Source organism: Diabrotica undecimpunctata, chromosome 2, assembly GCF_040954645.1.
Source record: "Diabrotica undecimpunctata isolate CICGRU chromosome 2, icDiaUnde3, whole genome shotgun sequence".
Lineage (NCBI taxonomy): Eukaryota > Metazoa > Arthropoda > Insecta > Coleoptera > Chrysomelidae > Diabrotica > Diabrotica undecimpunctata.
The window spans coordinates 22,334,389-22,351,944 of NC_092804.1; the positions used below are offsets into that span (position 1 = coordinate 22,334,389).

A 17,556-nucleotide genomic window follows, 5' to 3' on the forward strand; every position below is an offset into this window, starting at 1 on the left:
TTTACATAGGACGTTTTCTGACACCTGAAAACTAAACAGTCAGACTTTATCAGGACCGTAATAAAATCATAGACATAACAATTGGCCATTTTTGGAATAACGCACTAAATAAAAAATATTAAAATGTAAAACTATCTAGTATTTAATAGTAATAAAAATTAAGTCAGTTTCATCGAGGAAATTTCTGAAAGGTTAATTGGTTTGATATCTTTTTCATAATTAGGAGCATCCCAATGAGCTATATGTACCTACCTATATTATGTAGAAGGGCACATCACTATTTCTTTTTTCTTAAAGCCTCTATTTCATTCATAATTGCACCAATGATGTTTCTGTCGTCTTTTCCACGTGGTATGCATCTTAATAGGAGCGCAAGGTTTTGTGCACTGATATAATTATCTCTAAGGGTTTTCATTTAAGTCCTATCCAAGTCAACTATTTATTTTCAACACAAGAAAGTTCAGTATTTATACAACTCAGCACTTGTGAATAAAACAGTTTTTATTTCCTGGTCTATGTACAAACGAAGAGTCTATTCACAATGTAAACAAATCAGTGATGGGAATGGAATCTAAGGATTTACTACTATCAAAAGGTCAACAAGGATCGGGATGTACACTGTGACTGTTCCGGATAGGAGTAGGAGAACATTAACCTCTCTCATACTGTAAGTGTTCTAGACAGGAACAGAGTCACAGCGGGATCAGCACAGGAACTATTCTTATCTTCGGCTAGAAGTCCAGCTCAGTACACTAAAGATTATGAGGTCAGATTTAGATTCGGAAGACGATAAGCGCAGCTGAAACTCCTCTAAGGATCGTCTCCATAAGTTGCAATGTACACACGAGTCCATTCTATCGGATATTTCCTTCTTATAGTCTTATTCTATTGAAATATTGCTATTGGTGACTTATCTCTATTCTACTTTCTGCATGTCGTTACTTTTTGATCTGTCCAGCGGGGTCTTTTCTGATGTTTTTCTTGGGATTCTCATTTCACTTCTTTGGAGGTATATCTTTTTGTTATGCTAGTTTTTGGTCTCGTTTCAGCGGTGTAGGTATGTCACGATAGGCCTAGTAGGCGCGTTTTCGTTTCTAAGTTCAATTGTTTGTTTCTGCATATTGTATCGTTAAGGTATTATGCTGTTTTCCCCGATTTTGCCACTTGTCTCCTGGATTCTTCCTTAATATTGTTCTCACTTGATTCATACAATTTTCTTTTCGATCTCTATTTGTTCCTTATTCTATTGATATTACCTACTAGACTTTTTGTGGCTATATTTTCATATCTAACCCCTTGTCTTTTTAGAACCTCCCTTAGATCTGTGAAGACAATTTTTGTCTGAAAAGTTTATTCTGAGATCCTATATAAAAGATCCCATTGTAAGTAATAAGATTTCTGTATTAAACTGCTTCGATTTAACAATAAAATATTAGTCTAAAAAAATCCTCCTCCACCTTATATATATATATATATATATATATATATATATATATATATATATATATATATATATATATATATATATATACTCAGGTGCAAAAAAATCGATCCATGGGTATTATTTGCCGAAAAAAGAAAACTTTTGAAGATATTAGTTTTAAATCAGGTATATATGTAAAAGTATATGTTAGATTAAAATAATTTTTACAGATTATAAAAAAAAATCATTTATTTATAGAGACATACGCCAAAACTCAAAAATACAAGAATATTCAAAACTTTCTGAAATTAAGAAAAACATTGATAATAAATCAATATCTAGTGTTTCCCCCTCGGTCCCTTATAACAGCCTGTACACGTCTAGGCATTGAGGTAATTAACCTCTGGATATGAAATTGATCCAATTAGTCCCATATTTCTTGAAGAGCCGCTGTAAGTTCAGCCAAGTTGTTTGGACGGGGTACTCGTGCTCGAAGACGTCTTCCCATCATATCCCATAGATGTTCTATGGGATTGAGATCGGGACTGCAAGCTGGCCAGTTCATACGGACAATTCCCACCTCCTCTATATATTGGTTGACGATTCTAGCACGGTGAGGACGCGCGTTGTCGTCCATAAAAATAAAATTAGGTCCAATGAAAGGAGCAAAAGGTACCACATGCTGATCTAAAATACTTGTTATGTATCTTGCAGCAGTCATAGAACCTCTATCTACAATAACTAGATCAGTATGGGCTTCTGAACTGATACCAGCCCAAACCATAACGGAGCCCCCCCGATAACTTATTCTTTCCGCAATATTACATTGAAAATATCGCTCTTCGTGTCTTCTCCAAACCCTTTCTCAGTCGTCTGGTGACTAAGACAAAATCTGGACTCATCTGAGAACAATACATTGCTCCAATCTACATCACTCCAGTTTTCATGTTCTCTTGCAAAAGCAAGGCGAGCTCTGCGATGTTCTATGGATAGTATTGGAGATAGGACTGGCCTTCTGGATAATAAATTAGCTTCTACAAGTCGTCGACGAACTGTCCATCTGCTTACATCCACATTTCTCACTTCGCTCAGACGATTTGCCAGTTCAACTGAAGTTAGATGCCGATTTCTCAAACATGATGAGACCAGAAATCGATCATCTATTTCGGATGTTACCCTTCTACGACCTGATCCTGGTCTTCTTGTGAAGTTACCGGTGTCGCTAAAACGCCGAACTGCTCTTTGAACCAAAGATCGACTAACACCCAACATTTCAGATGCATAATATTGGCTACGACCATCTTGAACTAAACTCACCGCCCTTGCAGCATCTGTCGGAGTTACAGACATTTAGGAAGGATAATTAAATAAAAATATAACACGTTTTGAAAATAAAATCACTACACTAGTATGGTTGTTGAATGAAAAACAACATTCAATAAATATCTACTTGCTTCAGACCCCTTTTGACAAAAATCTGAAATACCAATTTGTTTTAAGAAATATAAAAAGCAATATTAAAAATATTATTTTATTTCTCGTATACGAGGGTACACCTAAATTTACATACGTAATTTAATGTCTCTAAAATTATACAACTTCAAATAAATAAGAAATAAGGAATGGATCGATTTTTTTGCACCTGAGTGTATATATATATATATATATATATATATATATATATATATATATATATATATATATATATATATATATATATTAAAAAAATTAGTAAAAAACCACCTCAATCGGATTACTTTCAGGCTTTAGAAACATCGATAATTCAAATCCCTGATACACCGATCTCTCTCTCTCGTCGTTTCCCCATTACTGAGAATCGTGATTTCTTCTAATATTCCCAACAATTTTTCTCCAATGGTCTCTATATTCAGCTGCTCTGAGAGCTTCGCAGAATGAGTTTCCAGCTGAATTCTTAATTTGGTTGAACTATCTAGTTGGCGATCGTGATATTCTTCCCGGAACGTTTCCAGAAACATATACTGATGCTTCAAAACAAAATTATGATGTGGGTATTACTCTAAAATTAAGTTTATTTGACGTTTCGATTTCCACTTCAAGAATTGTCCTCAAAATACGAATCATTAATAAATTAAACACATTTTGTTTTTGTTGCTTGGTAAAAAATTCTTCTAATTTAATTTTAACTGACAATTCAGCATATATTTTAGAGTAGATGACATTAAAATGAAATTGCCAATATTTTTGTGTTGCGTTCCTAGGACGACTTTGTCGTAAGATAGTTCATTCGATTACATGAAATCAACTTTAACTTACGAATATCCTTCAGAAAAATTATAGCATGTGATTTGTCTTTAAAATACTAACATCAAACTCTGATTTTTTATGTATGTTATTTTAAAATATGATGAAGACATGAGAAATATGGCAATACGTGCTTGACGGAGGAAGGCGATGGATAGGGACGACTGGAGAGAAATTCTTGAGGAGGCTAGGACCCACGCAGGGTTGTAAAGCTAGAATGATGATATTTTAAAATATAAATGATGTATCCTCGATATTTTATGGACTTACTAATAGTGGTATTTTCTTTCTACTGATTTCCTCTTTTAATATGGGTAACCACATCCTACTGCATTCTACTGAGGAATTTGCGACGCAATTGGGTCCATTTAACGTAATTCGGGCAGCTTCTTTGTTTTTCTCTTTTATCAATAAATAGAAAAATCAAAGAAGCGACTCTAATTATGTACAATGAACCCAATTGCGGCTTTCCCTCTGCAGTTGCCTTTGACATGATCTGCACATGACAACTTACTTCAATTTTAATTCTTTGGCAAAGAGGTCGCCTAGGTTGGCTACCGCATTCGGCACATACTTATACACAGCTGTTCCATTGGTTTAATCAGACTCTCAAATGTGATTTTAAAAGGGTTTAAGCCCTAAAACAAAGGCTTTGGCCTTTTAATGTGTTTTGTGTTAGCACTTACTTTTCTATGAGGTATTTATAACCTCCTATATGAGGTAAGTTTTTGATTTTTGTAATTAATATAAAAAAGACTCTTAAAGTATTGTTCTTTATAGGAAGCTCTGAAGATGGCATGTGTCATGTTGAAAGTACTTTGCTGATTTTAATAAAAAAATTTATACACTATCAAATTTTTGAAAACACACACCTGTTGCGAGTTTGACCTATATTTTAGAAGTCTGTAGAAGTCATACAGTCTTTTTCACAATTTGATTAAATTTATACTGCCACTGTAGTGATAGGAGAGGTAATGGGATCTTCGGTTTGGACAAACATTGTGTGACTAGCGTGGGAGATTATACTATTTTAAAGATTTCTAGCACGTCGTAACTATTTCTAAGAACGTGTTATCTCGTATTCGGCAGCTAACGTGTTAAATACATAATTTCTGATTTCATCAAAATAACTTCAGTCCCTTGTATTTTTTGTGACAAGAAATACTGAAAAAGAAAAAGAAACAACACCGAGACAAACAATTTTATTTTGAATATTGCAACATCCACGTAAAACTGGAATCTTCTGAACTTCTCTCAACAAAAAATAAACATTTTAAAATTCTTACCTAAAAAACGTATGAACACAGTCACAATATAAAAATAGAATATATTGTAAACATAAAATGTCTCTAGATATATTTAACGCAAATTAATATCATAAATTTTGTTTATTTTTAACAATTTCAACCTCTAAAGTATTAGCGAAGATACATTGTCACTAGACAATCAAACTTTAGAAAAACTAAATTGCTTCTTAACACAGGTTTTTTCTTTGTTTCATAACAAATGGCGTTTTAGATAAAGCAGAGTAAATATAACAAGCCTAGATCACATATTTTAGACCTGTTGTACATAATATTGAATTGTTATTGATATCACGGTCTTAGTTGGCAAAATTGTACAATATATTTCATTAGGGACGTTTTATATCATATAAGACTTTTACAACCTGTGTCAACAAGTGTTAATACATACTATTTCAGGAGTCCGACGGTTTTACGTCGCTTCGCAGCACGTTGACGGCTGTATCATTTTTAGAAATGAAAATGTCGTTGTTGTTGCCGAGAATCTATATAGAAATTACCGATATTCACACGGTATTTGCACTGTTGCCAGGTTTTCCTGTATATTTTAAGATTTTTAGGGAATACCTGCATTTCGTGCGTTGGCTAGGTTATTTTTGAACACAATGCAGTATTTTTTATGTATTTTAATTTACAAATTTCATTCTTCTTCAAAGAGAGGAAAATGCAATACTTGGGTCATGTGCTGAGAGGCGAAAGATATGAATTACTTCAAGTTATACTGGAAGGAAAAGTAAAGGGCAAAAGATCAGTAGGAAGACGCCAGAACTCGTGGCTGAAAGACCTGAGGAGATGGTTCGACCGCTCATCCGCAGAGATCTTTCGCGCAGCAGTTTCCAAAACTACAATTGCCATTTGGATCGCCAACCTTCGAAAGGAGACGGCGCAATGAGAAGAAGAAGATTCTGCATAACTTTTAGGAAATAACAGTACCTCAAAATGATGGAGCTCCTCTATATACTGTTGAAGTGAGAGAATATTTAAGCAGAACGTGTTTACAAGGAAGTGGTGTTCTATGTTATTCTTATATATGGCCACTTAAACACAGTGTACAAAAAAAATCCTGATAATATTCAAGAATTAGAACGTGGAATAACATCAAGAGAATACAGTAGACAGGCGAGTTAGAAAATGTTGTACGTAGTTTCAAAGGTTGGATTACTTGCTGTATGGTAATAAAACAGCATTTTATTATCTACCATATTTAGATATAGCCAGCATTAAATGACAAATATTCATGATTACTTAGCTAGCCTAAAAATCCTGAAATATACAAGGCGCCTTATTAGAAGAAACAAATTCGCTGTATTGTTTAAAAAACGGAGGATCTGATAACAAAGCAAATACCATACGAAGCTTACCCATATTAAACAACTCCTATAAAAACAAATTTATTAATTCTCCTCATAGTGGCTTCTGAAATAATTCGAGTATTATACACTGTATAAAATACTTATTTTATTACAGTCATATGTCAGCTTTCACTTTCAATCCGAAGTGTTACTTAGTTGCGATATGATTTGTTATTCTGAGCATGCACATTTTCTGTTCGTTAAACACAGAGAATACAATGGATAGCCTTACATTTCATGTGTAAGTACTTTGTTACTTTTAAAAATACATTTCTTATGGATTTTTGACGACATTCACATCTATACGTTTGTAGGTTATGTTATGATTATGTCATAACATACTATGTATATGAAATGACACTAGTCATAAGCGTAGTGAGGGGTCCTCTGCATACAACAGTACTAGCTAGACTTTGAAAGTGGGTTTGAAAGAAATCCACGAAATTTTCTTCTATTTTAACTTACTTTTTTCTTAAAAAAAAAAAATAAAATTAATTTGTCATAGAAGTGATAAGACTTTTCATTCAAAAACTCCTTCCTGTATTTATTGATTAATGATCTAATGATGGTTTTGTAGATCTTAATTTTTACTATTTTTATTGGGAATTAACTACAATTTTAGTTTAAAAGATGTTTATTTTGACGTTTCGATTTTCACTTCGGATGGAAATTTAAGAAATGAGAAAATGATTTCCGATTTTTTTGCGGTATATCTTTCTTGCTTTTTGAGTAACTAAACTAGACTTTAAAATTAACGATGGTATACAGCCAACTACAGGGATTTTCCCATTAATTTTTTTAAAATTAATATTGATTTAACACACCATTGTTTTGTTTACAGTATTTTAGAAGTAAGCAGTTTGCGCTCTGCGCACGCTTTTTAGAAACAGCGCATGTTTTAACTTAATTTAAAACGAAATCCTCCCGCTCGATCCTCAGTACGGCCCTGTCTCATTTGACTTTACATAACGTTCCTATTTTTTTATAGTTAAAAATTTGTTGTGCGAATATACATGAATTATTTGCTTAGAAAAACGCCATTTGTCATCGAAACATTACTGAGTACGGTCCTCACTTTAGAGCTACAGTTAAAAATACGTATTTATGAGTAGTAGATACGGAAACGCGGCTAGGTCTAAAATAAATAGCTTCTTTAAATAATAAATTATAAGTTACTGGAATGTTTTAAAATAGTAAAATATTAGATAGCTATCAAGGAATTATGTTAGTTAAGAAAACATGTTTTGCTGGGTAGCGTCGTTTTCGAAATCGCTCCAAGCATTGTTCAGTTCCATAAATATGAGCTTCGCCAAATTTTCATTATCCGTACCGGTTTGCTACAACAAATAAATATGGTATGATAAGTCTACAATATAACAGATAACAAAAAAATCAATTGTATAAAATAAGATTATTTATAATTAAATTTATGTTCATTTATAATTAAGTATCTTGTAGTGATTTAATCCAAAAAGCGATTGGCGTATGTTAAGAAAAACTTTTTACATGATCCGTTATGATGGCTGAAATACTAAATAAATATTAAAAAAAAGAGGTCAATCTTTGTAAATGGGTATATTTTATTTATTTTAGTAACTCAGTTACCAACTGAAGTCCGTTTGAAGAGGTTTACTCTCCGGACACTGGAACTCACTTAAAGCATGGGTGTATGTTACCTGAAGTAAAATTTAATTAAAATATTAAACATCAAATAATATTAATAACATCATGTACAATCTTTGGTAACTTTATATATTTTAAAGGGTTTTTACTCTAATATTTTGGTGTCTCAGGCATGGTAACCTGTATTTTTAACCTGATAATGGAACTGTTGTTCCGAAAACGTTCGTGTTTTTGATGTAGCCCTTTTAAGGGTTTTTATAAAATATACCCATTTACAAAGATTAACCTCTTTTTGTGATACGTGGTATACAGCCAGCTGCAGGAATTATTTTCCTTGTTGATTTTGAATAAATATTGATTAGGACACACCCCAAACGAAATAATAGTCTAAGCAGTAGATAGAAGCCAGTTATGCACTTCTAATGAAGGCAAGAACGCCTTTTGGGACGAAAAAGTAATTTTACTGTTCAAATATGTTGAAAAAGGAAAACCCATAACTAAAAAATACTAATTCTTAACCTGTATAAAAGTGAAAGCAAGCATTTATGAAAACAGACCCCGTTTAGTTTTTTCCATTAGAACAATCCACCTACTCACAAAAGTGTATTGGTAATGAGAAAATTGATAGTAATAGTAATGTACCTTGCCCCACTTCTATAGGTACTTCCCCCGTTCCCCACTTCTTGACCGATATAGAGAGGAGATAAAATCACTAAAGACATTACAGATAAACTATAAACAGTGATCTTGGAGTCTTCGAAATAAATAAAGCAAACGAGGGTCCATTCAAAATTGTCACATTAACTTAACTAAAGCATAAAACGAATGTCAAAAGATATAAAGAATACGCTAAGATAAAAAAATATAGTACTTAATTTTATTAGATAATAAAAAAATTGCAAATTCTAGAACAGTGAGGGATCCACACTATGAAACATCTACTTTATTCACTAGATTTGACTCCCTCGGACACATATTTATTATCAATCGGAAAAATCTCCTTCCTGAGCAGCACTTTTCGACCAATCAAGAAGCCATTGCGAATGTGATAAATACCTACTCTGCCACACTTCCAGGGGAATACTACAAAAAAAAAACGGCAGTTTGATTTTTCAAAATTGAGTTCCAAGATGTTTTTAGACCACCCTCGTAACTAAATTAGAAAATAATTTCTTTTTCATGGATAACACTGCACTACACTGTTAAATGAAGGGAACACTTCTGAAAAACTACAAATAGTGAACAACCAAATCAATAATTGAATAAAAGTGGTAGCTAAGACTGAGTTATCATCAAAGAGATTCAAATAACGTAATGGGAAAAGAGAATAGAAGTAAAAAGAAAGAGAAATAGATAAAGCAAGCAAGAATAAGGACAAAGAAAAGATAAAAAGAAAGAAATAACACCAGCTTTTAGAACAAACAACAACTTAAGCAAATATATTAAAAACAACAAGAGCCAAAATAAAAAGCACTTACACAGCGGTGTATACAAACTTAAATGTGGCGACTGCCCAAAAACTTACATCGGTCAAACTGGTTGAACTGTTAACACACGTATAGCAGAACATATTATAGCTTTCTATAATAGAAAAACAGATTCTACATACGCATTTCACCTTCTAGACCATAATCATTCTTTTAATGACGAATTTCAAATTCTTCACATCCAAAATAAAGGCTTTAACCTATCTTTATTAGATTCTATGGAAATTACTAAATTAAAAAATACAGACATAATTCTGAATGACCAACTTGGAACAAACAGTTTTCCCCTCCTTAACCTATTCAGTTAAAAGACTATAAAGTGTAAACACATACCAAAAATAGATAACTTGAGAAAGGCACTCTGCCGAAACAGCTGTATTGATAAGATATTATAATAAATTTTGTGGAAGTTTTGAAAACAAAGTTTTCATTGTTATATTGTTATATAAAATGAATTTCCATCAAGTAACGCTCGAAAGAAAATTGTTACATCACCATAAAAATTTTAAAAATACATAAAATAATAATCAAAATATGGAAAGAATGGGGTAAAAATGATCCATAAAGCAAAGCGATTAAAATTATGATGACGACAAATCGATAACAGATGCAGTGTGATTTTTTAAAATTGAGTTCCAAGATTTTTTTAGACCATTTTCGTAACTAAATTAGAAAAAAATATGAAAAAATAATTTCCTTTGTCATGGGTAATACTGCACTACAGTGTTCGATGAAGGGTACACTGTTGAAAAACTACAAAATAGTTGGCAACCAAATCAATAATTGAATAAAAGTGGTAGATAAGAGTGAGTTAGCATCAAAGAGCCAAATCGCCTAATAGGAAAAGTGAATATGTAGAAGTAAAAAGAAAGAGAAATAAATAAAGCAGGCGAGCACTCAGAAAAAATTGTTATATCAACATAAAAAATTTAAAAAATATATAAAATTATACTAAAAGGATAGAAAGAACACGCTAAGTTTGATCCATAAACCAAAGCGATTAAAACTATGATAATGATGAAGACTAATAATTTTACTAGAGTATGTACACAATTACAAACCCAAGAGAAGGAAACTTCTATCAACACCTGGATCAATATTGATTCAAATTGCGCAGAATAAACGAATGTAAAAACAAGAAAAAAAGTGTACATCCAAAATTATCACTTTTATATCGTATTAAATAAAATAAACTAGAGTTCTATAATGCTTACCTTATCTGGATGAACTGCTAAACACGCCTTTCTATAAGCCTTCTTAACATCAGCAGGTGAAACCAGTGTGTGCATTTCACATTTGTTCCATTTCGCTCCTTCCCAAAGAATTGTGTGCATCGAACATAAAAGGGCTCTTATATTATTTTTCTTTCCTTCTTGCTATAAAAAAAAAACTCGTGTTCGTACTTCAATCAATTTATGCAAACATTATCAATAGTATAAAGTGATTATTTCGTACATATTAACCAAATGGCATTAAAAAATGTGGCCAAAAAAATAAATATGGCATTTTAATTGTCTATTTGCCTAATTTATAAAATTCTTATTAGAGTTTTCAAAAACAGTAAACAGGGTGAAATTTTTGATATGAACAAAACGAACTAATTTTTTTAAACCGGACCTGATTTTTCCAGTTTTAATCAGGTCCGGTTTATTTGTTAAATGTTAAATTAAATGTTTGTTCAAAAAAAATTAATTTTTGCAAGAAAAGTTAAATTTTTTTACATCAATGGTTCACTTTGCTAAACTTTTTCATGGTCAAATTTAATTTATAAGGAACTAATAGAACCAAAACACATAGAAAAGGATACGTGGATTGACTACCTAAAAAACTCCATGCAGAGAAAGAACAAACGACGCTAGAACCGGAAACACCAGAAATTACCACAAATGAAGAACTTAAAATAAATGTACAGGAAGTTCGGAAAATACTTGAAAACCTGAAAAACAGAAAAGCAGCAGGTAAAGACGGGATACCAAACGAGTTACTGAAATATTATGGAGCAACAATGACAGAACAACTAACAACATTAATTAATAAAATTATAAAACACAATAAAATACCGGAAGAATGGAGAACAAGCGAACTAATTCTACTATTCAAAAAAGGAGATAAAAAAACAGCCAGAAAACTACAGAGATATAAACTTGTTAAATACTACGCTAAAACTTACAACTAAAATTTTACAAGTGCTAACAAATCAGAGGATAAGTTTAGCAGATGAACAACAGGGTTTTCGTAGTGGAAGATCGTGTACAGATGCAATATTCGTTATAAAGCAAATTACTGAGAAATCACTAGAGTATAATAGACCAGCATTTGTGTGTCTGATTGACCTAAAGAAAGCGTTTGACAGAGTAAGACTCAAAGATGTAATCCATCTTCTGTATAATAGAGAAGTTCCCCTAAATATTATAAAAACTATCGATAACATCTACCAAAACAACAAAATGGAAGTCAGAATAGATGGACAGCTTACAGAGCCTATAGAGATAGGTAGCGGAATAAGACAAGGGGATTCATTGAGCCCCATGTTCTTCAATTTGATCATGGATGAAATCCTCAAAACCGTTAACAAAGGAAGAGGATACAGAATGGGAAACAGAGAAATCAAAATACTCTGTTACGCAGACTACGCAATATTGATAGCCCAAGACGAAGATAGTCTGCAAAGACTGGTCCAGAGTTTTAACATAAGAGCAAAAGAATTTAATATGGCAATCTCGTCTTAGAAAACCAAAACAAAAGTAGTCAACAAAGAACCAACCAGATGGAAAATAGAAATTGATGGCATCAGTATTGAACAAGTAATGGAAATAAAATACCTGGGAGTTACACTGTCTAGCTGTGGAGACCTGGACAAGGAAGTGAGAGATCAAGTACAAAAAGCAAATAGACTGGAGTAAGACTATATGGCGAAACAGACACATTGACACTGAGATGAAGTCAAGAATTTATAAAGCCACTGTAAGACCAATAATGACATATGCCTCAGAAACAAGACCCGACACAGCCACAACGAAAAGGCTGTAAACTGCAGAGATAAGAGTACTGAGAAGAATTAGAGAAAATACGCTGAGAGATCGAAAGAGAAGTGAAGACATTAGAAGAAAATGTAACGTACAGTGTATAAATGAATGGACACAAAATAGAAAAAAAAAAAGAATGGAATAACCACATAAGCAGAATGGAGGAGACCCGTGTCGTCAAAATAGCAAGAGATAAGTCACCAATTGGCAGAAGAAGTATCGGACGACCGCGCAAAAGATGGAGTAACAACCTTCCATAGAGGTATTAATCCACCAATGAACAAGCAGAATGGCTCATAAAGAGGAAGAAGAAGACGAAGAAATTTAATTTATTTAATTAAAAATTAAGTAATTATGTGAGAAAAAAAAAATAAATATGTCATTTTAATTGCCTATTTGCCTAATTTATAAAATTCTTATAAGGAGTTTTTAAAAACCGTATACAGGTTGAAATTTTTGCTATGAACAAAACGAACTAATTTTTTTTATCATATCTCTCAAAGCAATCGTGCGTTGGGTAACGGAACGAAAGGTTGAAAGATGTACCTTTCATTTTCTCTCCCTCACTCAACCTTCCTTTGACTGTTACCGTTTTACGTCAACATTTTTGGCATTAAATAATTATTGCAACGTAGATTGCAAATATAAAAACAATGTAATAATATTAGTACTTACCCATTCCATAACTTTCATCTTTTCTGGATCCATATAAGTAGACATCTCTTCTTTCCTCATGGCATTCATAGTTCTCGGAGCATTATCCTTTTTTCCGGTAAAACTGTACCCCTGAGAACCCAACAAATCTCCGAACACGTCGTCGCTTTTCACCTTTCCTTTAGGCTCGTTTTGTTGTTGCTGCTGCTGCTGCTGTTGTTGGTTCTTGTTCAAAGTGTCGAAGTGTGCACGGTTGTAATCTGCTCCACCTAAAGGTGACCGGGCCTGGTGTTTGGGGGTGGCCGTATTCGAGCTCGGAATGTGCTGGGGCGTCGTTGGTGGCACTGTATTAGGGGTTTGAGATCCGCTGGTTGGAGTTGTCGATGGTGGGACCGTGGATCCGAAGTTTAGGCCTCCACCCAAATTACCTACAGTAATAATAACGAAATTGATATATAATAATCGGTTTCACACCGTTACACGCCGGTCTCCAATACTCAATCACTACTGGGCTTCTCTATTTCTCACTTCTTAGATTTGCTTCCTTCAGACATTTTTTTATTTCCAAATTTTGAAAATTTGGCATTTTGGCGCAATTCTGTGATTGGACAAACGTATTGGACCGATTGTTTTGAACTTAAGCTAGATTTTATTGTGGAAAAAATCCATTTTTTTATATGTATATGCTAATATTTTTACTATTGAGTCGAGAATTTTTCACCTTGTCCTTATAACTATAAACTTACCGAAATCTGCAAACGGATCAGTGGGTTTTTGTTCCTTCGCGTGATTTTGAGGCGTCGCGTTTTGAGCTGGAGCAGGTGTCGGAGTTGTAAAGTTGCTCCATCCACCTAAAAGATTATTGCCATCGCCAGCGCCACCTAGCGACGCGAACGGATCGAATACATTGCTAGCGTTGTCGTTCGTGTTGGGTTTATTGATTGGAGCCGAATTAAAACTAGCGAAATCTTCGTTTCCGGAGTCACCGCCCAGCTGGCTTAATAGGTCGAAGTTGGAACTTGGCGAGAGCGAGATTTTAGCGGCTGGAGGCTCTGCGCTTGAGGAAGAATTGAGATTCAGTAGATCGACGGCTTCTATTAATGGTTCTGGTTGGCTCGGCTTTGGAGGTGGAGGGGGCTATAATAAAAATATATTGAAAATGAAGATTTTAGAACTTATTTTCAGTAGCAGTCTTCAGTATAATATCTATTTTACACGTAATTCGCGTACTAGATGACATAACACCACTTTAACTAAGATAAAATAAAATACTTGCACATAGTGTAGACGTATGCAGTACAGTGTTGAACTATTGGTTGTCATAAGGAAATATATTTCCCAAATTACTTGACAGTAAGGTTAAGATAAAACTATCTGAATCGAAGATCGTCGTGTGCAGAACGACAAATGGCTTTATGGATGTCAAGCCCAATAAGTCATCTAACATCTTACCGGAGCTGCCAAGCATTTTCTGCAATTAAATATAAGGAACGGCTTAACTCAGTAGCAAAAATAATCCTTAATAACTCCAAAAAAACGACAATGTCACTTATTATAAATATGCCCCGGATAGAAAGCTTGAGAAATGACATACCAGCTACACTGCGACTGTACTGTGCTTACACAGTATCCATCCACCAGTATCACATCATATATCGTTTTTATATATGTATAAGAAACAAGGCTTATTCAGGTGGCGATACCTAACAATAACAGAGCTTGCTTGGAGCCAAATCTTTGATCAGGTTCGGAATCACCACGGGCTGTAGTAGCAGTAGAAGTTTTCATTTACCTATTTTAATTTCATGATCAATGTACTTTATAGATATTAAAACAACCAAAAAGGATTATGATTTGTTGCTTATTTCATACATAATTTGATACTGTATCGAATCTGGACCTGTGCGGATGGATGAATGACCTGTACTTTAGGCGAGAATCATGAGGGACCGGGGACTACTTAACTTGAATTTTCTAGAATGCCATCTGTGGGGTTGTAAAACAGATTTGGATGAATAAACTACTTCTGGATTTGTCGACTGTTTACCTTATTTCATCATATATTATTCAATAGCTATATAAAAACCGATGATTGTTATGGACAGTTAATCTAGTCTGTACATTCATTATTAGTGGTACTATAGCAATAGTTGAGGGCTATAATTAAATAAACTTGATGAGAAACTTCTCCAACATTTTTATCCCATCTAAAGTGTGATTTTGCTCGAGCTCTTTAAAATAGTGTTACAAAAGTTTTGCCTACGACCTCATTGTTCATTGCAAAATGACGTACTCTGATCTATTTTCTCAAGTTTGGGAACAGAAAATAGTCGCCCGAGATTAAATCCGACTAATATGGTGGGTGGTTGACCAATTTGTATCCCATAGTGTAATTTTGCCTGTGCGATGGCCGACGTATGGGCAGGGATGTTTTTTCGATAGAAGAAAATTTTTTTGCGAGACAATCGGCGTTTTTCCTTAAGCCGGCATCGAAATGGTCCAATAGTACACACACAGTACACACAGTACACACTAATTACTGCTTTATCGCGTTTCGAGGAATCAAAAAGAATAAATAATACCTTTCGTATCTAGAACAATCGCTATCAATTTTTCGGTATATACGGTGGTCTTGGCCTTTTTACGGTGATTCCTCGCCGCTTTTTATAAACTACTTTGACTGTTCTTGCATTTATGCGTATAAAAATAGGCTCATATTAAACGACGTCTATTAAAACCAAAGTAATGGCTGAGAGATGTCAAAATAAAGAGCAATCTGTTCTCAAGTAACGCCATCTATGACTGAATTATTGTCAAACAACCTACGATTGTAAATTTACGGAAATCATATTAATTTGAGTTTGAAAGATACTTACAGCTTGTTCAACATCTGAAGAGGAATCCTCATTATCTTGAAGAATACTGGTAGGCGGAGGAGGTGGTCGAACAGGTCTCTCTGGCGGCCTTTTCGGTGGCATTTCCGGTTTATTCACGGGGGCTGGTGTGCTAACTACAAAATGAGGCAAATATACAATAATGGACATAATCGCACAGAATTTTTTTACGGGAAAAAATGGAATTAAACAGCCTATTGAAGTGAGCATCTATTATATCGCAAATAAAATGTTTCTTTTAAGTTTTTAAGAAAAAGTCGTCTATAGCAGCGATAACTTATAATATTTTATAGGCCTCCATTTTCAACTTTAAATAGCGCGGCGTTTCGTGTTTACAAATATACTTTAGTCTTCAAATAAATGTAATTAAATTTGGGGATAAATAATTGCAAGACAATATACAAGTTCTCCACTTTCTTGAATCAAAGGGGATGACAAGAAAAAGAAGACGACACGTAAAAAACAAATTGACAAACACGACAAGAGAAAATGACAGTTACCATTTTTAGTCTACAATAAATCAGATAAATAAGCCTGTAACGTCAGAGTGGGAGCAGTTTACAATGCTATTGAGATAAAAAAAAATTTCACAAACTCGAATGGACTATACACTGCTTCCCGTGCTTTAAAACACTTTAAACGATCAGGAAAAACTAACAAGAACAAAAATCAAATGACTAGCAAAATTGTTTTTTAAGTAACCTTTGACTTGATACATTTTCCTGTTATACAGAGTGTTTTAAAAAAAGGTAACACCGTTTCTAGGACAGGTAAAAACTCAAAAATAATTGGGGTTTGCTTAATAAAAAAAATTCGGTGTTCTCGAATTGAGAACCGCTACCTGAACAGCCAAAATAAGTGCACCGAATTACGGACCGAACGAGATTTTAATGAGTAAGGAAATATTTAAGAATAAAATATTATTTTAGGTTTAGTTTATTTTGAGCTATCTTGAAAGGTAGTCAAAATGAGTGAAATTAAAATGATCGTAAGTGAAAAGGGAAACTCGTTACTTGTGTTGGATGATTATAAGTATCGTGAAAAAAAGTGCTTAAAAGTGGTGAAAAGTTTTGGACATGTACGGTAAATAAATATAACGCAAAATTGTTTACGCTAGTTTAGGTTAGGTTAGGTTGGGTTAGGTTAGGTTAGGTTAGGAATAAGGGAAAACAGTGATGCTATGAATTCTTTGACAAGAAAAGACATTACCTACGTAAGAAATAATATGTATTTCAACCTGTATTTCCGATGCGAAAGTGTAAATATTAAATGTAAATATGTGTACCTCTTTTATTTTTATAAATATTAAATGTAAAGAGGTGTGACGCTTTTATGTTTAAAATATTGTTTCTTAAATAGGCAATAAATATCTACGATTATTGGGATTCGTACTTTTAATAATATTTTATACCTTCTTGAAGTCTTGGTCCTCAATTCGTGCGATTTTTTCAGGTATAAAAGTAAACCCTTACTTAAAATTTCATTTTGGTCCTCAATTCGTGTCTGCCCG

At 33.5% G+C, this 17,556-nt stretch overlaps 1 protein-coding gene across 1 annotated transcript in view; it reads right to left on the bottom strand.

Annotated features, from left to right (window-relative positions):
• Positions 1 to 4,892: 4,892 nt before the first annotated feature.
• aux (cyclin-G-associated kinase) overlaps positions 4,893 to 17,556 on the bottom strand; it is a 33,732-nt gene continuing 21,068 nt past the window's right edge. Inside the window, exons 13-17 of the mRNA XM_072522494.1 lie at positions 16,029 to 16,162; positions 13,899 to 14,289; positions 13,174 to 13,580; positions 10,687 to 10,848; positions 4,893 to 7,699 (exon numbers count right to left, since the gene is read on the bottom strand). Coding sequence (XP_072378595.1) covers positions 7,592 to 7,699; positions 10,687 to 10,848; positions 13,174 to 13,580; positions 13,899 to 14,289; positions 16,029 to 16,162 — 1,202 coding nt within the window. The 3' untranslated portion in view covers positions 4,893 to 7,591. The remainder of the gene's footprint in view (positions 7,700 to 10,686; positions 10,849 to 13,173; positions 13,581 to 13,898; positions 14,290 to 16,028; positions 16,163 to 17,556) is intronic.